The sequence below is a fragment of the Verticillium alfalfae genome, genomic scaffold, assembly GCF_000150825.1.
Source record: "Verticillium alfalfae VaMs.102 supercont1.6 genomic scaffold, whole genome shotgun sequence".
NCBI lineage: Eukaryota > Fungi > Ascomycota > Sordariomycetes > Glomerellales > Plectosphaerellaceae > Verticillium > Verticillium alfalfae.
In genome coordinates, this window is record NW_003315033.1 from 1407270 (window position 1) to 1432198 (window position 24929).

Below are 24929 nucleotides of genomic sequence, written 5' to 3' on the forward strand. Positions count from 1 at the left end.
CACCACCATCCACGGGCCGCCCCCTTGTCAAGCCGAATCCATGTCACACCACAACGCCGATTGCGAAGTTCATGCCTAGTCAGGAAGGTAGCTCTGGGCTTTTCCGGGCGCCAGCACAAGTTGAAGCGCAAGACTCGCGCCAGTGTATGTCGGTGATCGATGGCGTGCTGGTGTGTGAGTGTGGCTTGTGCTATCACGGCATCGTTACGGCGCTGACAACGAAGACGGTTATGCTGTGCTTGGTGCCGGAGCCCGGCCGGCCTCCAGTTGACAGAATCACGGACCTGATGCCGAATCATCTTGGTTCTGGTGGAAAGTGAGCCCTCGATGATGGGTGTAATCCCTCATTTCCAAAGGGCCAGCCAACAGTAGCCAACAACCCCAGCAACCAACAACCCTCCGAGACCTTCGTGTCAGATCATCGGCACGGCGGAAACAGGATCTCCATGCGACCCGCCGAATACCCAGTCGTGTAAGAAGTTGGGCCATGACCATCCGGATCAGCATCGGATACCCCCGCGTTCGACAACTCAACATCACTACTGTGCCTTTGAATTGAATAAGACCAAGGGAACAAGAGAACTCGCGAGGCAGGGAGATGCACGTCAAAGTCATGTCCAAATGCCGCCATAATGCGACTTCTAATGCTCGCACGAGCGCATCTTTTTCTTAACCAGTTGCCTTCTTGGGCCTTGACAGTCAAGCAGGTCCATCTCTCAAAGCAGGAGTTGCCATCCCTTGATGGCCTCTCGGTCCTCTCAGTAGTGAGCCTAGGACCGCCGACGGTGTCCTCTGCCCCCAAAACCTAACCCACAAATGTTAATGCGACTGCCGATCTGTGCCCCAGAGTTATCGGCAGTCATTACCTCGCTGGTCGAATGGCGCGTCGCAAAACATGCGGGAGGATCACGAGCTTTCGGCACCGTCGTCCCAATCAGGCAGTTCAACACCAGATACCTCACGGACCCTGGACAGATCAGGTCCCCCACCCCTCAACGCAACGAGGAACCCCCATCAGATGAGCGCGCACCGGCCGGAGCATGTCCAATCAAGGGGCCTTGGCTACGGCGAATGCCTGCCGTTCGGACATCAGATTCGTCTAGCCGCCAGATCACGGCAAGCTTAAGGGTGCTGCCGAGACGTTAGATCGCAGCGCAACAGGGACACACCCCGGCCCGATAACGTCGACCTGCGCCTAACTTGACGACCCCGTCGTTCATCTGCGCAACTGCCGCCATCCTTAGCTCTCGCCCCTATGAACCGATCAGGAAGCTCGAAATGGTAGCATGTTATCCCCTCACGTTGTAAGCTTGGGCGCCAGATACCCCATGCTATCACGACATTGACTGCTGTTCTTGGATTACCTCTACTCAACAACTTGTGGAGGCCAATGCCACGATGGACCGCCGCCATGAGCATCAATCAGACTGAGGATCTGAAGCGGAGTACAAAAGAGGTCGCTCGCGCCCATCGAGCTTGTTCATTTCACTCATCAGCATCAGCCTTCTCATCTGCTTTCAACTCCTCGGTCTTGCCTGTCTATCTTCCGGTCTCCGAACCCCTTCTATCGTCATCATGGTCAACTTCAGGAACGTTCTCCTGGGCCTCTTGCCCTTCGCGGCCGCTGCGCCCGTCGCCCCGGGCAGCCCTGATGTTGCCAACAAGTACATCGTCACCCTCAAGTCTGGCATCTCGACCGACAACGTCGCCTCCCACTTGAACTGGGTCAGTGACGTCCACAAGCGCAGCCTTGGACGCCGCGATCTCGCCGGTGTCGAGAAGACCTACGACATCAAGAACTTCCACGCCTACGCCGGAACCTTTGACGAGTCTGTCGTTGCGGAGCTGAAGAACAACCCTGACGTACGTTTCCTGAAGGGCTGATGGACCCCAGTTTGACCTCAGTGACTGACTACTCTTCAGGTTGCTGCCGTTGAGCCTGATCAAATTTACACCCTGTCGGCCTACACCACCCAGTCCAGCGCCCCCTGGGGTCTCGCTTCCATTTCCAGCCGCACCTCGGGCGCGACTTCGTACCGCTACGACAACTCGGCCGGCGCTGGCACTTTTGCCTACGTCGTTGACAGTGGCATCTTGACCACGCACACCAACTTTGGCGGCCGCGCCATTCGTGGCTACAACGCCGCTGGCGGAGAGTGGGTTGACGTACGTGTACCAAATATCAAAGCACATACCTTGCGAGCTTATACTGACGCCCCCTTTACAGAGCATCGGTCACGGTACCCACGTTGCTGGCACCATCGGCAGCACGACTTACGGTGTTGCTAAGGCTGCCACTCTCATTGACGTCAAGGTCTTCGTCGGCCGCACGTCTTCCACCTCCATCATTCTCGACGGCTTCAACTGGGCTGTGAACGACATCGTCAGCAAGAACCGTGCTAGCCGCTCCGTCATCAACCTGTCGCTCGGTAAGTTCCAGGGTCCTGCCGCTTTCTGGCTCTGTGGATGTGTAACTGACACCAATATCAAGGCGGTCCCACCTCGACTGCTTGGACCAGCGCCATCAACGCCGCCTACTCTTCTGGCATTCTCAGCGTCGCCGCCGCCGGTAACGAGAACGTCTCCGCCTCCACCAGGTCTCCCGCCAACGCCCCCAACGCCCTGACCGTTGGCGCCATCAACTCCGCCTGGGCTGAGGACACCAGCTACTCCAACTTCGGCCCGGCTATCGACATCCTCGCCCCTGGCACCAACGTCCTGTCTCTTGGTTACACTTCCAACACCTCCACCAGGACCCTGACCGGTACCTCCATGGCCGCCCCTCACGTTGCTGGCCTTGCCCTCTACCTTGCCGCCTTTGAGAACATCAACACCCCTGCTGCTCTCAGGAACCGCATCGTTGCCCTCGGCACCTCCGGCCGTGCCACCGGTATCCGTGGCGGCAGCCCCAACCTCATCGCCTACAACGGCAACGCTTAAGGCTGACAGACCTGATGCGTGGCAGACCGTGGGACGTTGAAGGAGAAGTACGGCATTGCTAGATGCGGGAACGACTTTATGGATTGGCATGAATATGATCATTATCGAGGTGGCACGAAAATATGATGAGGACGTAAGATAAACACAGAGCTAGAACTTGTAATATTCGAACTCGGACATTTCTTGCTGCCCCGTCTCGGTCGAAGAATCGACATGTTGTAGCACAGTGTTCAAGTAACTCGCCCTCGAGTGACAATGAACGCATATCGTCCGATACAATGATGCGGTGTATTCTCTATCTGAAGACTGCAGATATCGTTCAACCATAGTCAGTTTCGACGCTCATTGGGACCAGGTTGAGCAAACGTCACACTCCAATCTGACGAACACGACCAAATGGAGCCAATCACCAAGGTGAACAGATCCCGGATTGTAGTCAGCCCAGCACTCTTGTTGTTACTAGAAAGCAAGTGTTCTTGGTAAACAGTATTCATGCTCCAGTACAGATCATCGACCATTTCAGACACCCATACGACAGCTCGTGCTCCGCTTCGCTCACGAGCCCCTTTCCCTACCCGCTCTTCAGTCAAAGACATCCATAACATATCGCACGTTCCTCAACGACTCAATCCACTCCGCGGCGCTCTTTTCATCCACCTCGGCACCCTTTTGCTTGTCCATTTCCATCCTCAGCTTGATCGCCATGTCCCTCGCCGAGTTGGCCACCCCCCTGGAGCCACAGACAAAAACCTTGGCCTGCTTCCTCCAGAGCGCCACAATCTCGTCCCGGTCATGCCACATGCGATCCTGCACGTGCCTGCACCCCTCGCTGGCCTCGGCCTCGCGGCTGTATGCCCGCCGGACGCTCACGGCGCCGAGCTTCTCCCACTGCTCCAGCTCGTCGCGGTACAGGTCGTCGTGCGCCCGCGAGCGGCACCCGAAGAACAGCAGCGCAGGCGCCAGCCGGCGGCCGGCGGCGATCATGCTGGCGCGCTCCTGGGCGAAGGCGCGGAAGGGCGCGAGGCCCGTGCCCGCGGCGATGCAGACGACGGGCGTGTTCTCGGCGTCCGAGGGCAGGCGGAAGGCCGTGCTCGGCGTGCGGATGCCGACGTGAAGCACGTCGCCCGGCGCGAGGGAGTCGAGGTACGTCGAGGCCACGCCCATGTACTGCTGGCCAGACCCTGAGAGGGAGGGCGCGTTGAGCACGGAGAAGGTGATGGTTGCGTGCTCCGGGTTCCACATGGGGGAGGACGAAATGGAGCTGCGAGCTGTCAGCGCGTGATCGGACTTCTGCGGACGCATTCGTGCCGTTTTTCTGTTGAATGTTGCCATTCATGTTTCGCCGAGGCAGGAAAGAAAGAACTTACTACTGTCGCACACGCATGGGAGGCAGCATTGATAGGAACAGACCAACGGGCAGCTGCGCGCTGGGGAAACGCTCGAGAATGTCGAGGACGGACACTCGCTTGCTGCTGATCTCTTCGGCGTAGGCATCACCGGACAGGCGGGTGATCTCTGCCTTGGTCTTGTCGTCACTGACAGCCTCAGCAAGCGCGAGAAGGTTCTATCAGAAATCTGTTAGTAAGGGGAGAGCTGGATGGGGGTTGCAGTTCTGCATAATGAGCACCCACTCTCTTGGTAGCAGGCTGGCCCAGCTCGACGTAGGAACTCAGCAGGTCATAGGCCGGCACGCTCTCGTTGACAGGAAGTGAGGTCGGCCCATCGGTTGTGATGCTCAAATGAGCGTCTCGGGGCAGCTGAAGGCATCGCATCGCCCTGTGCACGGTTTCCTTGGGGTTGATGGGCAGCACCGCGAGGTAGTCGCCAGACTTATAGCTCAGACCCTCGGGCAGCTTGATTTCCAAGTGCTTCTTCACCTCCTGCTGCTCGCCGTCTGCCTGGGTGAGGACTCGCGCATCGACAACAGTGGCATCCTTGACGTCCTGGCGGAGAGTCGAGGTCCGGGGGTTTGTGATCTCAACGTTCATACCCTTGACCTTGTGAGTCGGCGCCGCATCGCTCTTAGTTTCAGTCTTGTACTTGCTTTCCAGAGCGGGCCAGAGGACGTCATCTTCCCACGTCTCGAATTCGGTAAAAACCTCGCCCGTGGACACGTCCGTGAGACCCATTTCCGCAAGACGGGTTCCGCCCATCGCTTCCATCTGGGTGTCGACCAACTTCGGAATACGATGGAATGTCTGCACCCAGTCACGGTTGCCGCAGCCAAAGACGACGTAGTTAACGTTCTTCAGAGGTGCCTCGTCCTTTTTCATACCCTCAACCCAGGCAACAAAGTGGCCGGCGTTGTCTGGAGGGTTGCCTTCGTATGAAGCCGTGACAATGACCACGGGCTGATCAGTCGGCAGCGTCTGGTTAGCACTGTCGAGACAGTCCACCTTTGTAGCGCGGAAGCCGTGTGATGCCGCGTCGGAAGCCACTCGGTGAGCGAGCGCCTCGCACGTGCCGCTGTTGGAGCCGTAGAGGACGGTGAGGGGGAGACCCTCGCCCGTGGCGCTCGAGCCTTGAATTTCCTCGGTCTCCTTCGTAGCTTCGGGCTGCACGGCGAGGCCGGCAAGACGGCGCTCGAGTGTCGTGGGAGTCAGACCGTCGCGGAGGACGGCGCGCATGTGCATATCCTTGGGCTTGATAGTTAGAGTCTGTTTGAGGTGCTTGTGATAGGTTGGGTCGAGGATGAAGTTGAAGTTCTGCAGGAGCATGGCCATGACCAGAAGGGCCTCCTGCCAGGCGAAAGGACGGCCGATGCAGGCCCTCATGCCGTTTCCAAACGGCTTCCAGCAGTTGGGGAACTCCTTGTTGAGGCGGTCGAACTCGGCGTCAAGCATGCGCTCAGGGACAAAATCGTTGGCCGTCTCGCCAAAGACGAGCGGGTCGAGCTGAGACTTGGCAAGCAGGTTGACGATGGTCTCGCCCTGCTTCACAGGATATTTTCCGCCGAGCAGGGTATCTTCGAAGGCCTCGACCGTGAATAGGGGAATCGTGGCGTTGAGACGAAGAGTCTCGCGGAGAACGGCCGAAATATACGGTAGTTTTGCCATGTGCTCAACCTTGATTGTGCCCTTCCCGCAAACATCGTCGACTTCTTTCTGAGCCTTCTGATAGGACTCTGGATGCTTCAGCAGCTCGAGGAAGGCAAATGACAGGAGACCAGACGTGGTTTCGTGGCCGGCGATCAGGAACGTGATGAGGTTATCCATGATGCTCTCGTCTGACATTTTCTTGCCAGTTTTGGAGTCAACACCTTCTAGCATGGCCGTCAGCAGATCACGACGATCACTCTTGCCGGCTTTACGCGACTCGAGGACCTCCTTGGCGGTTGTCCGCAGGACACTAATGTCAGCATCAAACTTTTGATCCCTGGCGCGGTAGAAGAGCGACGGCAGCGGTAGCCTGTTCGCGCGGTGGCCGCACTCGACCAAAAAATCACCCATGGACTCGATGAAAGGGTGCAAGACCGGAGAATAGAAACTGTTGAAACGGAAGCCCATAGAGCATAGTGCCAGGGTATCGAGCGTCAGTCGCGTGAAATCGTCAGTGACCATGATGGGCGTGTCGGGGCCATAACGGGCCCATTTGAGGGTGAGCTGAGAGGCAATGTCGTGCATCTCGTCGAACATGTTGCGAATGGAAAGGGGCCCGAATGCGGGCATCAAAATCCTGTGGGCGATCCCCCAGTTCTCCTCTCCCATTTTCGCCTTCACTGCCTGTTAGATCGCTCATGAGATGGCAGGGAACGTCTCCAGCAGAGATAGGGAACTCACTGTGAATAAACCATCGTGAACACCGTTTCTTACTTGCTGCACAGGGATTAGAATGGAGAGCGTATCACGAAAAATGTTTTTTTTCTGGCGCACATTTAATGATGAGTTGACCGACTTCTTGAATCGCTTCTCATCGCACGTCTCGTTGACGAGCTTCTGGGTGGACACCAGGACGACTGTCCTGCCAGGGAACCTCAATCGGTAAATTTCACCTTTGGGCGGGCGACTGTTAGCCAAGGGCTTTAATGCTTTCTCTCATCGCCGCATCGGTTGTGATGGCGACCCTGCATCAGTCCAGAAGAGGGGTGTGTAGCAGTACCAAATCGGTCGGCCATTGATGTCATCGATCCCAATGGGAAATCGGGGTCCATCTCCTTGACGTTGCCAATGAGCGGTAGGCCCTGGGGCTCAGGTATAGGTGTTTCTTCAGCCATCGTCCGGATGGTTGCGGACTGTATTGAATGGGACTAGCGATGGAGGTGAAAAGGAAGAAGATGCTACGATATGAATGAGAAGGATGTGAGGGGTATTGGTAGTTTGTTCAAATGGGCCGGGTTGGGTAGGCAAAAGTTAGATAGAAGCCTCCTTCACCGCTGGTGATATATACATTCCTCCACTACCTTAAGGTGCCTTACCTGAGGGTACGGCACCCAGGGTACGGTGCTGTATCGCCCGTGCGATGATATGCGCCAAACTTCATCCGCCCGGCGCCTTTTACAGAAACGGACCGGAGGACCACGCGGCATGTTTGTTCCAACAAATTCCGCTCCCAAACAAGTCGTGGAAACAAGTCGTGGTGCCCTAGTGGCTCGCCTCGCTCTCGCTCAGCGTTACGCAAGCAGGTTGGACCAGCAATGCCATGGTGACGTTTTGGACTGTTTCAATCCGCCTCTACAAGCACAGCAAAAATGAACGATGGTGCGAACAGGGGGCGGGCCAACAGGGGCCTTGGGAATAGGGACCGAAGACAGGGTGGTAGCGGGTGGGTGCCGACCACCAGTGAGATTCAGGGTAATCAATCTGCAGTGTCGGCACTCCCTGTCCCGATCTAGTTATTCTCGTACAGCATGATCGGTCACCCCGGCCGGCGGTCAGTTGGCTGGCTGCCCGACTGACCATATCGTGTTCATCTGTTCATTGACTCGCGGGCTATGCACGATGAAGTCAATTTGCATACATAGGCCACGAAACCTACGAGCAGCCTCAGAACACCTCCATCTGCCATGAATTCTGCCTCTTCTAGCGCGCTATGGAGCTATGGCCACGGCACTGCAGGGAACTAGGGCCAGCTATTACTGACGGTCCCAAACTCTGAAGCCCGCTGATGAGCTAGGCACTCGTGGATAGTGGATAGGGGATACGCCCAGTATGAAGACCCGTTCAGTGGTCTCACTGTTCACGCTCATTAGCGACTGAATGGCTTGATTTACCATACATCCTACACTCGGTAAGAAGGCCTGGTCTGGTTTGCGCGCTTGATCCTCGCCGGGCTCAATATCCGGGACTCTCCCAAAGCCGACCTCTACTATCCCCACATGAACCCGAGGTTCTTTGCTTCTACCTAGACAAAGGCGTATTGGTGGCCCACAACTTACCAGGCCGGTTTCAATGCATCGTGAGGAAGCTTGGGGCAGAGGGTGGTACGTCCGTATCACTGACTGCTCCTCAACAATTCTTCCGAACCGAGGCCTGCTGCCACTTGGCTTTCCCGTACCGCGACAACCTTGCCTCGCCTTGTGGAACCTCGATCGGCACTCTCAAGCCCTCATTCACACGGCATGACTCGCTAGAATCTAACGTCAAATTTAGCGGTCCACAAACGCCCACAAACCGCGGCTTCTCGGCCGAAGCGCCATGTGAAGAAGCCAACCACCCCCCGGACCAACTTTCGACCAATTTTCAGTCCGACTCTTGTCCCGTTCGGACACTGCTCCGACGGGGTGGCGATACGCCGCCGCTCCGTCTGCGACAATCTGCTGTATGTGGGCTATGACAGGTACAGCACTAAGACGACCGCGTGTCCTCGCATTGGTGATGCTAATGCTCAGGCTTGGAACCGGAAGATATTGATAAGATCTACAATCGCGGGCTCGCATGTATGCCAGGCATGGTCACCCTCGAGCAACCCGCGCTATGCCCAGTGCATAGGGGGGGGGACGGTGCCAAGAACAGTGCAGCCACGATGGAAGCCTAGCAGGCTTTCTTCCCAGGTTAGGTATCTTGGCCAAGACAACAGCTGAACAACATCCAAGGGGATTATCATACTATTCACGCTTTCGTCGGCAGAGAAACGTTTGTCAAATGCATTCAAGTTTCACTGCATTGCGCAAGCTTGCTGCGCCTTCCTTGGTTGGCCCTAGGCCGCCTGAAAATGCAATACGCTCCGCTGTAGTGGCTTCAACTGGAGCCATGTGCGATTGACTGGTGCAGGATCCACGCGAGGTTGCTGATATTCTTTCGGCGCTTCATGCCAGCCAAAACAAATTGATTGTCCATGTTCATGCTGGCAAAAGTGATGCCTCGTACTGGAATCGAACCAGTGATCTCATCATTACTAGTGATGCGCTTTACCACTAAGCCAACGAGGCATTTCTTGTTACCATCGGGTTTTGCAGGAGTACTAGTCAGTGTCCAGCCCCTCTCTGGGCTCTTCTTGGGCTTTTCCTTGAGACTACATGGCCAATTCTGGTGATTCGAGCTGTTCAACCTTGCTCCTATTCATTCCATGATTTACGGCGGGAATACAATTTCAAAGATGCGATACGTCTAAGAATTTACAGCTCGTGAACCCAAGTGGGCATTCAAGGTCTGGAGCACAGTATGTTCGAATAAGGTATGTTATAATCATTCCTGTACTTTGTTACTAGTATTGAGAGTGCAAATTAGGACTAATGAGAAAGGAGACAGACAGCGATGCTCTAGCCGATGTCGAGGAAGGTGGTAAGCACCACTGATGACGACGTCCGGCCATGTGCGCCATTTCCAAAACATTCGGCGTCACTTCCTTGATGAGAACAACGCAAAGGGACCTTAAATCTCGTGAGATGTGTCGATATCCGTTTCTTGTTGCGGCAGGGTATATCCTCCGAGTCCGGCTCTTGTGTTATAATTATGTTCATCCGACGCCGTGATAGACTAAACGATGGCTATCCTCGCGAGTCCGTCTCATTGCTGTGTTGGACCCTTAACATGTGGTATATGCGTATAGATTGACGAAAATGCATTGTGCATTAGAATTGGATGGGCGGGTATGCGGTGTGTGTCGTGGGATGGGAAAATGCTGTGGATAAAGATACTCGACTCTCTGCCTTCTTGATGTTGAAGGAACCGAATTGAGTGTTTCAATTTACTGAACGGCATTTCGGATCCAAACTGGCCTGCCCGGTCCGTCACCAAGGTTGCTTTCGATGTCGACCCTGAGTGGCGAGAAGCCGTTCTCGAAAACGGCGTTGATGGGCAGAGGAGTCGACCCGCTGTAGCGCAAGCCAACATTTATCGTATCATCGCCGTCGACCACCTTGATGAGGTTGTCGTTGATTTTAAGAAGCATGACGAGGATGCCGATAAGCGCTCCAGTGGCCGCCAGCTTGACGATGATGTCGAGGAACGCGAGAATCTTGGAGCCGCCCGAGGCACGGGGTACGTCACTGGCCATCTTGTGCTTTTTCTTCAAATTTCAATAGATCGGGCGAGGAGAGGCTTGTTCTTCGTGGAGTATGTGCTCCCGGAAGGCGTTAATGTGGGATCGATAGATGCTTTAAGCAAAAGTGTTCCACCAGAAAGGAGCGGACATACAGCGCCAGACCCCGCATGACTGAGAGCGGCGTCGGTCCCTTAATATCTTGAATGACAGCCCGCCAAGGCTTTGAGCTTCCAAGTTCTGTCGTGATAGTTGCAGGGTAGCGCACGAAAGCTTTCAGCTCCTGCATGCTAAACTCGACCCCTTGTCCACGCCACCAAAATAAGCCCGGACTAACGACTTGCCGCAGCGCCCTGGCGGCGACGATCCATGGCTGACTCCATGCATTGATTGGTCTCAAGCTCTTATTTCTACACTGCGATCTGCTTCGTGATATGAATGTGGCTTAATCCTGCCACGCCGCTAACGGCGCTCCTTGCCTCGCTTGACTCCTGACAACGTTGAATGAGGTAGGTGGAGATTGTTAGGCAGTGGCGGGGATACGCGAGTCTTTCCGTCTTTGTATTGGTATGAGACTGCGGTCCAAGGTATAATCAAATGCCTGGAGGTCACGCGTGCGTTGATCGCGTATCACCAGCGGTGATGAAGCTCGCTCAGAGTTCGACAACATTCTATGGCTTCTTGGTTCGAGTGCAGCGCTCAATCTATGGAGGCATTTACTATCGCATCACTGTGCTGTCAGACCAGTGCATACAAGGAGAAGCACCATTCTCCAATCATCGAATATTTGCCATCGCGGGAGGAAGAAATAATGATGTTGTAATCTATGCGCGGAAGGAGCGCTTGGGAATCAATCAGTCAAACTTGCTAACAGCCCCGATCCACTCATTACGAACGAAGCTATTTCACTCACTTGACCTTGACGTTAGGGTCCTGAAGCTGGAAATGCATAATACTGACAATCCCAGTCAGGTTTATTTGAATTCGAACCCACATGCGCTCTATCTGGCTAATATGAAGGGTGTTCTTACCCCAGGCTTGTCTAAACCCTCGCATTCAGAGGTCGTATTCCCTCGATAAGACAGATATGAAATCTTGTGTCAACCGTTGAAGTTAACATGGGATCACACCTACTTCTGAAGCTAAGGGACAGACGCTCGTATCACCGGCCAATTATACTATCAAAGGCACCTCATCTCCCTCGGTCACCACAGACCCCGAACCGTCCGTTACAGAGCCAGTACGCTCCTTCTCTTGCTTTGCCAGACGTCCCACATCAACCCAATTCGGTGGGTGACGCAGAATATCGTGACCAACATCCTCTGCATCGAGACCAAAACGCAGCAAAGCCTCCTCTGAACACCACTCGCCGGTGCCCATCAGACCAACAGGCACAGTTGGCGAAACGGCAGATCCAGTTTTACCTTCAGCCATGGCGTATCCCGCGGGAACAGTGATACTCGGGACGCCACAGTAGTTGGCCAGCCACACATACTCCATCGTCTTCATCGTCTGATCTCCATCGCTAATGCCATACTTCAGCTCCTTTTCGTTCCGAATCGGCCAACCAGCGCTGGCGCTCGTAGGGGTGACAATGATCATCCCAGGATGCTGCTGCCACAGCCAGGACAGGTGCTCCATCAGCACCCGCCGTAGCTTTTGGGCGAGAAGAAAGTCCCAGGCCGGTGTGGTGCGTCCGAGTGCCAGGAGGATTCGATTGGCGGGTGAGATGCCTTTTGTGCTCTGCACGAGACTAGATGCGTCTGTGAGGAGGGTGATGGCATGTGCTATTTGTCCTTCGGCCACAAGCGGAATGTCAATGGGAACGACGGTGTAGCCCTTTTGGTCAACGAGACGGTCGATGAGGTTCTGGCAGATCTTTTGGACCTCTGGGTCGGCACGGGAGATCCAGTCTATGGGGAAACCCAAAATCTTGGTCTGCTCCCCCTCTGATGAAAAGTCGAAAGGTTTTGCTGGCGGGAAGAAGGATTGGGGATCAGGCACGCTTGTGACTTCGTAGAGGGCAACCAGGGAGCGCATGTCGGATGCAATCGGACCACGCACAGCAGCCGTTCCGCTGTGATTCTGGCCCGGGTAAAAGGACACCCTTCCGTGAGTGGGTTTGAGTCCAAAGACGGAACAGAAGGATGCAGGGAGACGAATGCTGCCGCCCCCGTCGGCTCCCATGGACAAGGGCACAATTCCAGTCGCGACGGCATATCCACAACCTGACGAACTGCCACCCGTGTAGTAGGATGGGTCGTACGGGTTTCTCGGCGTTCCATGGAATATGTTGTAACCAGCGGTGTCTAGAAGAATTAATGATAATCAGAGGGTGAGAAGGGCTGAGGTATGAGATGGAGTCAACTTACCCATGCCGAATTCGTGCAATGACAGCTTGCCGTATATGACCGCACCAGCCTCCTCTAGTTTTGACACACACCAAGAAGGCTGGCCTACATTACCCCGAGCCCCTGGCCCGACTTCAAGAAATTCAGCATAATCGTGGATGCCGCCTTGAGTAGTACGGTAGCCAAGGACATCGTACTCATCTTTTACGGCCGTTGGTACACCGTCCAGCGGCCCGAGGGATCTCTTCTCGTTATATCGAATCGTCGATGCCTCGGCTGCTCTGAGTACCAGCTCAGCATGCACCTCGATCCACGCCACGGAATGTTCGCCGGGTGGCGACGTGTCGCGGCGGATGAGGGGCAAAATTGCATGTGCGACATCCAGCGGCGTGAGTTCTCCTGATAGATACTGGGAACGGTAGTATGCCGCCGTATTTGGGAACATGGATGATTTGCGCGCAAAATGATGTTGATCCAAGATGCCCTCCGAGTCCGAGTGATCAGTGGGCTTCACTTCGGCGTGGCTAGCATCGTCTACGACAGGGAACACGGCAGGGTCATGTCGTGGCTCCACGGTGACGATGTAGTCCCAGATGTCTCGGAGCGACCCGAACTTGGCGTTTTTCCATGCGGCTCTGCGAACGAAGCTGACATTCTCCATACTGTTCGCGCCATCAGCCTCAAAAAATGGGAGGGCGTGCTACGCTACAGGTCATCGTAACAACTCACAAGAATGCAGCAGCTACGAGGAACCAGCCGTATATCCTGGGGTTCGGCCCGCCATCTTTCCTCTGCGGTACGTTTGGTCTACACTGCAAGTCAGCTTGACGTGCCTCTTCCCGTAAGGTGCATGAAACCTCAAGATAAGTGCTGGAGAGGCTTACGCTCGGACAGGATCTGGATACAGGAACATGCGCCGGGGCGCGGGAGCAGACATTGTGCAATGATTCGACCGGCCGGCCACAGAAACGACGTTGGACAAACGGTAGGGAGGCGTTGATGCCAATTTGAAAGTGCAGTGACAAAACAAAAGGTGACGTCTGGAATATAGTTCAGGACGTCAGTGTGTCATGACCATCATCCGAGGGTGCCGACGTGGATCAAGCACAGGCTGTTTGGTTGGTGGGTCTCGGGGAGCCATTAGTGGCCGGAGGCCCGGGCGGCAGACGGAGATCCGAGGCCAGCGTATTCACGAGTCACACATCACCAGATCAGCTGGAAAGCCTCACCAAACTCTTATCAGATGTACTTGACGCTACCACCATCGCAAAACTCAGACCAGCGTGTCTCTGGTTCGGTGGGGTCCTTAGGCGGACTTGCATCAGGTAGCGAGTGAGCGAACACACTAATCAAGGACGAGGAATGAGCAACCTATCGAAACGAAACATCCTCTTACATCAGATCCTTGAATGCCGGTGCCTTCGCGAGGAATTCCTTCCAGCTCGTTAGAGGGTCCTCGAGGAGCGCGTGCGACTCGTCTAGAGATGCACCGCCATAGTAGCCGCCCTCGTCCATGAGACGCATGTTCTCGAGCATTTCCTCTGCGGCAAAGTCGGGGAGTCCCATGCCTTTGAGAATGTCGGTGTAAGCCGTGTGGGGAAGCGAGAAGAAGGTCGCATCCTTGCCAGCCTCGGGAAACACGGCCTTGAACTCCTCGAGGAGCTCCTTCGGCGTCATGTATTTGTAAGCACCCAGCACCCGCTTTCCCAGGACCTTTTCCTTGTTCTGAATGATGGATTTGACGACTTTGCCCGTGTCGGTGATATCGAAGACGGGAATGGGTGCGCTCTCGGGCATCGGCAACGCCAGAGTCCACACGTGAGCGGGGGGGTCGGCGCGCATTGCCTGGCCGGGAATGTTGGTCATGTAGAAGCCTGGCATAAAGAAAGTTGCGGGGATGCCAAGAGAGCGGGTATGCTCCTCCACCGCAGCCTTACCGTCAAAGTGGTAGACGTGGGGGAGCTTGCCGTTGGTCACTGAGGCACGCCATGTCAACTGCGCTGATCAACGAGGCTCAAAAGCGCCTTTGGTACTTACATTTCTTGACATCCATGAGAGAGCTCCAAATGAAGTGCTTGACGCCAGTTTCTTGAGCGGCATCGGCAATGTCTTTTCCCTGTTTGACCTCGAGCTCTGCGTTCAGGGATTCCCAGTAGTTGGTCACGGCGAACACGGCCTCAGCCCCGGCAATAGCTTGGACGACCGACTTCTTGTCAGATAAATCGGCCTTTGTGCGCCTGTCAGCTTGGAGACCTTCTTCTAAGATATAGGGCTCAGTGACCAGCGGGATTACCTGGACAGTCTCGGCGCCCTGGGCCGCGAGCTTCTTGGCGGACTCTTTCGTGGTGTCCCGGGTTACAGCACGAACAGACCACTCGCTCGAAAGTCTGGCATCTTGAAGGATCGCGGAAACCACCGAACCACCTTGCTGGCCAGTGGCTCCAAACACGGTAATGATCTTCTTTGCCGTCATCTTAGGTTTGAGGGCTTGAAAAAGTAGGCGAGTAAATTGATATCGCGACTTGACTTCAGGGTCGTGATACCCTAGGGAAGGGTGGTGTGGGGTGAAATGATGTGCAACTCTGGAGAAAATCACCGCTGCGTGCAGGCACTGCAGTGTTTAATAGTAGCTCAATAATCACCTAAAATGTCATTCTGCATAGGCTCTCGTGTGTCACAAAGGCGACATGAAGCCAACGCTGGTTCGACACATGCACTGGTCTAGCACTTTCAGCACCCATTGGACATCAACATGCGTGTGCAGTGCATCATTAGGAATTAGAGTTCGGCGTGCAGGCGACTCAAGGTTTGCACAGCAAATGATCAAAGGCTAGCGATGAGGCACATCACGATACTGGTGCGGGGTTCATCATTCTGACGCAGCACTGTTGGTCACTAAACCTTTCGACTACCTGTTTTCAGGTCATGGACAGCTGCCCTTACGCTGGCTCATTGCAGAGGCGCTCCGCAAAGACACATGATGCAGATTCTAGCACTGTCGATTAATTGGCCGACGGGAACGAGTCCTGGGCATGGGCAAAGCCCGAATGGCCAGGCCCAGTCCTTTGATCGCATGTAAAGACTGGCGTCGGCCAGTTCGTCCACTACCTGGGGGCATCACGATGGGAATGATTTATCATCAATAGCTCCAGTAGACTTAGAAATATGTGAATCAATATTCCTAGACCAGTTGCATGAAAGCTGCTCGAACTACGGAGGATGTGCGCTATGTCACTAATCCGGCTCCGGGGTTAAATGCGGTATTGATGCTCGGATATCGAACTATGGACATATCCTAACTCCGTATACGCATAGCACAGGTGTACTGACAAATTCAAATGACGACAAAAAAAAGGATTGATCATGTCCATGCTGCTCATGGCCGACAACATATCTGAAAGCTAACTAGCTCTATCCTTCAGCTGGTTGTCGTCGTTTTATTGTTTCCAACTGAGGTAGCCTCAAGTGTTTGCATCTATTTATTGCCGCCGTTGTGTGAAATCCTCGCAAATATGACGTCAAATAAAAAGTTCATACTCATTACTGGTAAATCCCAAGCCGCCGTAGCGGTATGCTATCAGCTAACCTTGTGCATAGGCGCGAATTCGGGAATTGGGTACGATACGTCGTACATCCTCGCCAACGCCTCAGCAGATAACCATGTCATCATGACCGCCCGTTCAGAAACCAAGGGCCGCAAAGCTCTACTTGAAATCGAAGCTCGCAAACCGGCTGGTACGCTGAGCTTCGTCGAGCTTGACATTACCTCTGACGACTCCATCAAAGCGGCCGCGGAGCAATTGGCAGTGAGATTCGATGCTATCGATGTCTTGGTCAACAATGCCGGCATCTATAGCCATGACGGGCCTGTCTCACGCGAACACCTCCAAGAGGTCTTCAACACCAACGTATTTGGCGTAATGTTATTGACGCAGGCTTTGGAGCCCTTACTGAAGAAGTCTGTCGACCCTCGAATCATCAACGTTTCATCTTCGCTTGGCTCCATCAACCTTCGAATGGACAAGTCCATCAGGGAGTACCATGTGACTGGCGAGGTCTACCGCATGAGCAAGGCGGCCCTCAACATGTTGACCGCATCTCTGGCCTACCAGTACAGAACTTGGGAGCATCCTGCCAAGGTTTGGGCATTTGACCCTGGATATGTCGTTACCAACCTGGCAGGAGAGGGCGACAGACAGAACAAAATCAACAACGGTGCAGAGTCGGCAGAAACCAGTGCCCAGGGAATCTTGGAGATGATCCGCGGAGACAGAGATGGAGAAATGGATCGATTTGTAGCAAAACAGGCTAAGGTGCACCCTTGGTGATTTGCTGGAGTCCTTGTCACGCTGCCGTAAAGAGGACGGCGCCGACATCAAATGTCATGAAGATAGATATACAAATGAGGTGGTCGAAAAGAGATGGTTTACACCAGGGATCAATTTTCTACCAGTGCATTCTTTGATCAATCATCGGTTTCATATAGTCTTGCATGCCTTTTCATTGTACACTTCCCAGCCCAGTCTGCCTTCCTCGCTGATCTTTTGATGTTTCTGCTCTCAATTTGAGAACGTCATATGATCAAAATAGAAAGAAGGCTCTCCGAGAACGTTTCATTCTCGTTGTGAGTCATGAACATGACAGTGTATTGGCGCAGCTTGTGATCGACGATAATGTGAACAATAGAACGCTCACACATCCTGATGCTGAGTATCGACCGGCGTCCCGTTGCTCTCTCCACTTCGAAGCATGAGTTCGATCTTAATGGTAGTTCGTTAGCTTCATAATATTGTATCCTTGAGGAAGATCACGACTCACCAATTCCAAGTCTGCAAGAGCCGCCTCAGGCTCTTGCTCCGGGCGTACTTTGCCAGCAACAAGGGCTTCTCCCCAGGCACGGATCTCGGGAGGAACTCCAGACCTCTCGTTAGCCACAGTCTCAACCGTCTCGGCGCCATCACGCGAAATTGTGACCTTTTCGTTCTCGATCTTGATCCACCCGTTCTCGCACGCAACAGTCCACTCATCGGCGATCAGGCTGGTGCCCCTGGATATCTGGAACGTTCCAGTCACGCCAGTCTTGGTCTTAATGATGACATCGGCCGTGTCAACGGGAGGAAGGTATTCCTTGATCTGACTTGTGAACGAAGACAGACGGGCAACCTGATCACTCGACAGGGAAGCAAGCAGAAGACGAAGACCGGCCATATAGTGGACACCTCCATCGAGGAGATAGCCACCCTGATGGGTCGGGTTCCTTCGCCACTCGGTGACTAGACGACTGCAGTCAGCAAGTGTGCCACATCTTTGTAGGTGATCTCAAGGCGTCTTACGGTTGAACTTCCAATTCAGGGGAACGCATCCATGCTGGCGGCCATGAAAGCCGATGATCTTGCCCAGAGAGCCTTTCTTCAGCTCATCGGCGGCGAACTCGTAACTCTTGAGGAAACGCCAGTTCTCGCCGATGGTCCAGCTCGGGCCCTTGATTTCGGAGCGGTACCACTTGATGAGCTCAACGGCGTCCTTGACGTTCTCTGCTACGGGCTTCTCAGAGAGGACATGCTTTCCCGCCAGCAGGGCCTTACGAATGTACGGCGGCTGATTGGCAATGGGCAGCCTACGCTGCTGTTAGTGTTTGAAGCTCACCAGCCAGCACTGCGCTACTCACGAGACAATAATGGCGTCAACATCGCTCCGCTCCAATAGAGCATCAAATCCGGCATCCCCTTCATCGGAGTAAAGCTGAGGGGATCCTGCTACGACGTCCGCGATAGATTGTGCAGACTTCAGGGTTCTCGAGAAAACCGCCTTGAGGGTAAGGTCCTTGGCAGCCTCGATGGCGGGCTGGATGTCCTCGTTAGCCGCAATTGTGGAAAATACGCAATGCTGCGAAAGAGACGTGAGTTTTTCGTACCGCGTGCTCCTCGCGCGCCCAAATGCCTGAGTTCAAGAGGTCAGCCAAACATCGTCAGAGCGAGAAAGAGTTGGCAAGAGCCCCGCTCTGGGGTGTAAGTAATGCTGGCAAGGTGAGGGTTGGGACAAGACTGACCTCCACCCACAAGACCGACTCCGATAGACATTGTGTGATGAGAAAGTTTTTTCTAGTTTCAGAGGTTTGATTGATGAAGTGAAAAAAAGCAAGAAAAGAATTCAGTGCAAATGACGGCGATAGGAAACCTGAAGTATGTTCCGTCTGTTGCTTGCGATCAAGCCTCATGTGTGTCATGGCGACCCCGCTGTGCACTGTAGTGGTGTAGTGGGCCAAAGTGGGATGTCCTGGTGGGCTCACAGCGCTTCTCATCACTCGGGGCTCCCCTGTCGTGATCAGTGACCATCCCTCATTTGGCAAATCTGGGGGTGCAAATACGTCAATGGTGTACTGTTCCAGCGCCCCTCAGCCTGTAAATGTGCGCTTGGTGGGATGGAAGCCCGCTACTCCCCGACATCCCACGCACTGGATCCGTCACTCCCCGACACGCCATTGGGATCCCATTATTAATGTGCTATGCTCCCCTATCTTTTCATATTCCAGCATCTAGGTTGCCATCTTGAAAGTATGGCAAAGAAGGGAATCATGCTATAATTCATTATCAGCCATTAGTGATTGTCTACTACATCGAAGGCGCGCTGGTGAGCACCATCACGTGGTTGCAAATAACAGGATCTGTATTATGTCATCATTGTGGTGAGGGACAGCACCAGCTAGTCGGTCATGAAGGCAGGGTAGCTTGGTACTTGTCTGGCTGGGCACGGGAAGTGCTCACGACGCTGACTTCGTGTCTTCCTACTTAAATGCTCACCTGACATCGACCTTGCCGCCTCGGAAACATCTACAGGACTGCGCCTTCGTCATAGTGTGTAGCACCATGCTTGGGTAGCAATGTTCAAGTTTGTATCCGACAATGTCGGCGGTGTTGGGACCAAACGCAAGCACTCTGGCAAGTCCTGTGATCAGTGCAAGAAGCGCCATGTGAGTCCTGGAGAGCTTTCTTGGCGCGTACATGACCAAAAGCGGCGGTCTTAGACATCTATTGAACTTAGCTGACAACATGGCAAAGAAAAAATGTTCCCATAATCAGCCTGTGAGCTCAAATGGGTCTCCTGCAACTCGATCGTCGTCAACACAGAGGCTCGATCAACCTCGGAGCGAAGACTCTGCTGTCGCGGATGAAAACTCGCGAGTTATAGCAAAGACCACCAAACCACATGACACCTCTTCTGCGCTGGTGCGATCACTGCAGCCTCCGCAAAGCGCCAAGCCTGTATCATCATTGGCCCCGTCTGAAGGCGCATACTTGCGATTCGTCGGCGACCTGAGCCCCGAGGCTTCTTTCTTGGAAAACCGCACACGAAAACCCACTGTTCAGAAATCTTCGAGGCCAGGTGAGGTGGGAGTCTGGCTGGGTCAGAGAACTGATGACCAAGGCCCTACAGATGATCAGCAACAGGGCGGCAATGTCATAGTTGAACCGGTTGGCAGCCCTGCCTACCGTCTTGAGGGCTTGGCTGGACTTCAAGCGCTCTATCCCTACCTCCGGAGAGAGTGCGCACTCGTACTACCTCCCAAGAAAGAGTTCGAGCTCTTGTCACGCCTCTATTATGCCAAGTTCGATCCGCTATTCCCCATCTTGCATGAGGAAGCCATCGACCAGCACGATTTGATGGATGCCGTCGCTCTCAAGCAATGTATATGCCTACAAGCAGCCCTCGATCCGTCGATGAAACCTCATCTGAAGCTCTCCTTCGGCGAGAGTCTTCTCTCGCAACTCGAGTTTCGGTCTAGTATCGCAACGGCATTGAAACTGTCCCTGGACATGGGCTTCATCCGTAACAGGATGGTGCTGCTGCAAGTAACGGTGCTCATGGCTTTCTACACCGACAGATCTTCGGCGAGCGAGATTTCAACCGCATACACCGCACAAGCTGTTCAGCTGTCGCTTACCTTGGGCCTCCATCTCGGCTGGCCCGGTGACACCAGTAGCACGGAAAAATCTCGAAGGATTTTCTGGTGCGTCTGGACATTGGATCGCTTGAATGCTACTGCAAACGGGCGACCCATCACAATCCATCAACAGGATATGAATATGAGGATCTTCGAGGCAATACCAGAACAGCAACCCTCCTTTCGACTCTTCATCGGCATTACGCAGTTCCTTGATACTGTCATCTCTCAATACCGCCCTCATGCGACTCCAGATTGCCAATCTTCGACCGGCAAAGTTCACTCATTTGAAACTTTGGCTCAGGAGGCAGATGCTCTAGACATTGGGTTCTCGTTACTCGGTAAGTTGGTTCGAATCAAGAAACAGTACTGAGACAACCTTTGAGCTTCGCTAACCTGTCACATAGCTTCTCTGGAGATGTTCTACCTCTCGGTGGTAATCTTGCAGAGCCGACCACACAAGGGTGACAAATCGCCTGAGCGCGTCCCTTTGTCAGCGCTTCAGATATACAGCGCCTCGAGCATCGTGTCTGTCGCTCTTGGGGAGTTCAAAACGTCAATGACCTACTGGGCCATCCTCCCATACGCAGTGTCCATGGCCACCTCGGTAGCCTATCAGAGCCTACGAAATAGTAACGTACCCTACAAGCGGAAACAGGCGTACAGTACATTCCATAGCAGCTGTGACATCCTGGAAAAACTGAGTATATCATTTCGCTCCGCCTGCACAATGGCGAAGCTCGCCAACGATACATTGCAGGAGGTCGAGAGGGTGTCGGGGAACAGGAACAGGGCCAATCAACCGTCAAACAGCAGCAGACAGAGCGTTGCCAGAGACGTAGAGGCAACTGACCAGACTACCCAGACAACATTAGCAACCTTCGAAGCCGAAGAGCTCGAGGCAACGCAAGGCACGCAACTACGCCAAAGGCCCTCGGCGGAGGCTTCGTCTGTCCCCGTGGCCAGCGCTTACACGGCACCCTTGCCTGGACAGCCTAGTCTTGACCCATCTCAAATGACAATGGGCACCACTCCGTTTGACAACATGGACTTCACAGATGTCCCGGGAATATTCGAGGACTTTGACCCGGATTTCCATCTTAACCGCATCGATGCACTATTTTCGGCCGCCCTGGATCCAACCATGTCGTTTATGCCAGATGAATGGTTTCAAGAGGGTGCTTTCGAAGAGCACCACTAAGTGGGCACAGCGAGAACGAGGCGGGCATACCACAAAAACGCGACCGCCAACAGAGCCCCCAGGGAGACATCCCCGAACAGCGCAGACTTTTTAGTTCACTTCATCTGGGACCGTCACAAAAGCCACTGACGTGAAAAAATGCTGGGCCCCGCGTGATGTCAAGATCGCGGGTCTCCCTAATTCGGTTAAACCCGGCCCCCTACGGCAGCGGGATTCTGTAAATGGCATTCCGTGCACGCGAACTTCCTTAAACGGTAATCGCGATTCATCAACACTCGACCTGCTTTCCTTTACAGGTTCCCATATGCGTATGATGAACGGACTGCGAGCTGGAATAAAACATTTGCCAACTTGTATACCATGGTGCTCATGAGTTACGATATCCGCCTTTTCTTTTTTCGCCTGAACAATACTCTCAGCATGTCAGCCATAACGAGGTGTTCCCGCCTTCAACCAGCTTCGATCAGGCTAGGCTTGTCCCAGTCGCAGCGTCGGTTTGCAGGTGCTGAGGCCACGGCATCTGCACGCAAAGAGGGTGATATTTCATCGGTTTTCAGGTCCCTCTCTGGCGCCGATGACGAGGCATTGCCTACGAGGTTTGCCGACGTCAAGAGGGCACTCCTCAGTCGCAGTCCAAGCAGGAACGCCCTTCATGCGAGCTGGAATCGTCTCCTGGAGCGTCTCAGGGTTGAGACGGAAGAGATCAAGGCTAATAGGAACACTATCGTGCCGGAGATTCCATTCTCTGACTTGGCAAACCCTTCACCTTCCTTTAACGAGGCGTTCCGAAAACGAGGTGTTGCCGTCGTGCGCCAGGTCGTACCAGAAGATGAGGCCCGTTCATATAAGACGGAGGTACAAAAGTACATTGCCGCGAACCCTTCCACGAAAGGTGAGCACGACGAGGAACGAAACGTCTCAGTCATGTGCTAACAACCTTCAGCCTTCCCTCCTCATGACCCCCAGGTCTTTGAGCTGTATTGGTCCAAGTCTCAACTAGCGGCACGCTCTCATCCCAACATGCTCAAAACGCAGAAGCTCCTGATGTCGTATTGGCACTCGAAAGACGCCAATGCAGAGTTCTCGTCCGACCAACCCCTGACGTATGCCGACCGTCTCAGGATCCGTCAGCCTGGCGACGCTGGCTTTGCATTGGGCCCCCATGTCGACGGCGGCAGCGTGGAGCGATGGGAAGACGATGGCTACGGCAAGGGTCACGTCTACGACAAGATATTTGAAGGCTCCTGGGAGGAATTCGACCCCTGGGAGACAAGCACGCGGCTTGATGCTGTCTCCGACCTGTACAATGGCGCCGGTTCATGCTCCATGTTCCGAATGTTCCAGTGGGACTCTCAAATCATCGACCATTCACAGTCAGTTGCTAACCTTTGTCGCAGAGGCTGGCTCAGCATGTCACACACAGGCCCTAAGGAGGGAACTCTACTTGTGAACCCCCTGTTCAACCTCGCCACCGCATACTACCTCCTCCGGCCGTTCTTCACACCCAAGGCACTTCCCGCCCATAACTCTGCCACTGGCGAGGGTGAGCAGGTGTACCAGCCTGCGTTTCTGGATCCGAGCAATTGGAAGTTGGAAGACTCAATCACGTCGACACTCCAAGGCGCTTGGCCCGGTAGCGGCCAAGAGCTCAACCACGGCTGGCACCCCCATCTGAACCTCCCCTTCACCATGGTCCACGTCCCCCGCATCAAGCCGGGCGATTACGTCGCATGGCACTGCGACACTATCCACGCCGTCGACAAGGTTCACCAGGGCACCGGGGATTCGAGCGTGCTCTACATCCCTGCGTGTCCGACCACGAGGCCAAGCCTTGACTACGTGAGGCGGCAGCGCGATGCCTTCGAAGCTGGGATTCCGCCGCCGGACTTCCCGGGCGGTCTCGGCGAGAGCGAGCACAGGGGCAGGCCGGGTGTGCAGGACTTCCACTCCATGGCGGACAGTGCGGCGCGGAAAGCTGCGGGCTTTGCGGCGTTTGATGCGGCGGCATCTGCGACGCAGGCGGAGAAGGATTTGTTGCAGTACGGAAACAAGGTCATGGGTTTGTCGAGATGATGGAAATGCGCTTTGGAGTTGATGAATACGATTATGTGTTTTTGAACAATTTTCTTGCCCTGCGCCATCTCGCCATGCCCGTACTGATGATGTCCTTTGCCCCGTACTATGGCGGCTACATGAAAAATAGACGGCATGTCATGGCCACGTGCACTCTGCCCAACACCCAGTATGGCATAACTTCCCCACATAATCGAATGTTGGTACGCGCAGAGTGTCTCAGGGAAGACTGACGGGATCAAATCGCACAAACGAATCGTCTTGAACATGATGGTCATTATATATACATGCTACGCTAGCGACACGAGCTCCAGGGCTACGCCCGAGACTCGAGTCATATATACAGTCCTCCACTCTAGTTCTCGCCGTTGACCTTGGCAGCGTGCTGGTAGATCAGGACGTCGGCCTCGGTGTCGTTGAGATAAATGGTGAAGCCGTCGTTGTGGTTGCAGCCGTACGAGTAGCCGCAGTAGCCGTACTGCCAGTACATGTCGGGCATGCCGCCCTCGATGGACAGCTCCTGCCAGTGGCTGATGACCTCGAGCCTCGTCTCGTTGCGGACCTGGCCGAGGTACTCGAGGCGCTTGTCGGGCTGGAGCCAGCCGTACTCCTCAAAGACGACGGGCTTGCCGACGTCGCGGCCGACGGCGCCGTGGTCGACGATCCACTGGTTCGACCACTCGACCGTCTTGCTCCACCAGTCGGGGTAGAGGTGGAAGGTGCCAAAGTCAATGTTCTTAAGGGTCATCTCGTGGTCAAAGTCGGAGCCGTCGGCGCCGTTGTAGGCCCAGTCGTCGGACTCACGGTTGAAGGCGCCCTCGCCGCCCCAGGTGATGAGGTGGTAGGGGTCGATGCTGCGGACAAAGGTCGACATCTCGTCGGTCCAGGCGGACATGACGGCCGGGTTGCAGCCCGCGGGCTGCGGGGGAGGTGCGACGCGTCGGCCCGGCAGGCGGGGGCTCGTTCATGAGCTCCAGCGAAGATGTGGGCGAGTCCTTGTAGC

At 54.5% G+C, this 24929-nt stretch overlaps 10 protein-coding genes and 1 non-coding gene across 11 annotated transcripts in view; 4 read left to right on the forward strand and 7 right to left on the reverse strand.

Moving 5' to 3' along the window:
- Window positions 1-1575: 1575 nt before the first annotated feature.
- VDBG_05526 (alkaline proteinase) lies at window positions 1576-2940 on the forward strand (the record flags this gene model as incomplete). The annotated part of the gene is made up of 4 exons (XM_003004367.1): window positions 1576-1863; window positions 1924-2166; window positions 2228-2429; window positions 2492-2940. 4 exons carry the CDS (start codon window positions 1576-1578, stop codon window positions 2938-2940), a joined length of 1182 nt encoding a protein of 393 aa, XP_003004413.1.
- A 582-nt stretch (window positions 2941-3522) lies between these two features.
- Window positions 3523-7153, reverse strand: VDBG_05527 (bifunctional P-450:NADPH-P450 reductase; the record flags this gene model as incomplete). The annotated part of the gene is made up of 6 exons (XM_003004368.1): window positions 3523-4255; window positions 4311-4504; window positions 4572-6653; window positions 6720-6755; window positions 6813-6931; window positions 7039-7153. The coding sequence occupies 6 exons, from the start codon at window positions 7151-7153 to the stop codon at window positions 3523-3525; spliced, it is 3279 nt and encodes a 1092-aa protein (XP_003004414.1).
- A 2082-nt stretch (window positions 7154-9235) lies between these two features.
- VDBG_15117 lies at window positions 9236-9307 on the reverse strand. Its single transcript has one exon. It is a non-coding gene; the product is annotated as a tRNA-Thr (tRNA).
- A 758-nt stretch (window positions 9308-10065) lies between these two features.
- Window positions 10066-10374, reverse strand: VDBG_05528 (predicted protein; the record flags this gene model as incomplete). The annotated part of the gene is made up of 1 exon (XM_003004369.1): window positions 10066-10374. One exon carries the CDS (start codon window positions 10372-10374, stop codon window positions 10066-10068), a length of 309 nt encoding a protein of 102 aa, XP_003004415.1.
- Window positions 10375-11456: 1082 nt separating this feature from the next.
- On the reverse strand, window positions 11457-13647 carry VDBG_05529 (amidase; the record flags this gene model as incomplete). The annotated part of the gene is made up of 3 exons (XM_003004370.1): window positions 11457-12668; window positions 12732-13372; window positions 13595-13647. 3 exons carry the CDS (start codon window positions 13645-13647, stop codon window positions 11533-11535), a joined length of 1830 nt encoding a protein of 609 aa, XP_003004416.1.
- A 455-nt stretch (window positions 13648-14102) lies between these two features.
- Window positions 14103-15183, reverse strand: VDBG_05530 (NMRAL1 protein; the record flags this gene model as incomplete). Its single annotated transcript, XM_003004371.1, has 3 exons — window positions 14103-14686; window positions 14748-14937; window positions 15004-15183. The coding sequence occupies 3 exons, from the start codon at window positions 15181-15183 to the stop codon at window positions 14103-14105; spliced, it is 954 nt and encodes a 317-aa protein (XP_003004417.1).
- A 1039-nt stretch (window positions 15184-16222) lies between these two features.
- On the forward strand, window positions 16223-17038 carry VDBG_05531 (short chain dehydrogenase; the record flags this gene model as incomplete). The annotated part of the gene is made up of 2 exons (XM_003004372.1): window positions 16223-16256; window positions 16308-17038. The coding sequence occupies 2 exons, from the start codon at window positions 16223-16225 to the stop codon at window positions 17036-17038; spliced, it is 765 nt and encodes a 254-aa protein (XP_003004418.1).
- Window positions 17039-17195: 157 nt separating this feature from the next.
- VDBG_05532 (NAD-binding Rossmann fold oxidoreductase family protein) lies at window positions 17196-18790 on the reverse strand (the record flags this gene model as incomplete). The annotated part of the gene is made up of 5 exons (XM_003004373.1): window positions 17196-17470; window positions 17529-17983; window positions 18044-18327; window positions 18379-18554; window positions 18770-18790. 5 exons carry the CDS (start codon window positions 18788-18790, stop codon window positions 17402-17404), a joined length of 1005 nt encoding a protein of 334 aa, XP_003004419.1.
- An 800-nt stretch (window positions 18791-19590) lies between these two features.
- Window positions 19591-21853, forward strand: VDBG_05533 (conserved hypothetical protein; the record flags this gene model as incomplete). Its single annotated transcript, XM_003004374.1, has 3 exons — window positions 19591-19680; window positions 19952-20993; window positions 21060-21853. The coding sequence occupies 3 exons, from the start codon at window positions 19591-19593 to the stop codon at window positions 21851-21853; spliced, it is 1926 nt and encodes a 641-aa protein (XP_003004420.1).
- Window positions 21854-22273: 420 nt separating this feature from the next.
- Window positions 22274-23926, forward strand: VDBG_05534 (conserved hypothetical protein; the record flags this gene model as incomplete). Its single annotated transcript, XM_003004375.1, has 2 exons — window positions 22274-22745; window positions 22797-23926. 2 exons carry the CDS (start codon window positions 22274-22276, stop codon window positions 23924-23926), a joined length of 1602 nt encoding a protein of 533 aa, XP_003004421.1.
- A 355-nt stretch (window positions 23927-24281) lies between these two features.
- VDBG_05535 (endo-beta-1,4-mannanase) overlaps window positions 24282-24929 on the reverse strand; it is a gene marked incomplete at both ends in the record, with an annotated part of 1471 nt that continues 823 nt past the window's right edge. Inside the window, one exon of the mRNA XM_003004376.1 lies at window positions 24282-24885. Within this exon, the coding sequence (XP_003004422.1) occupies window positions 24282-24885 (604 nt within the window). The remainder of the gene's footprint in view (window positions 24886-24929) is intronic.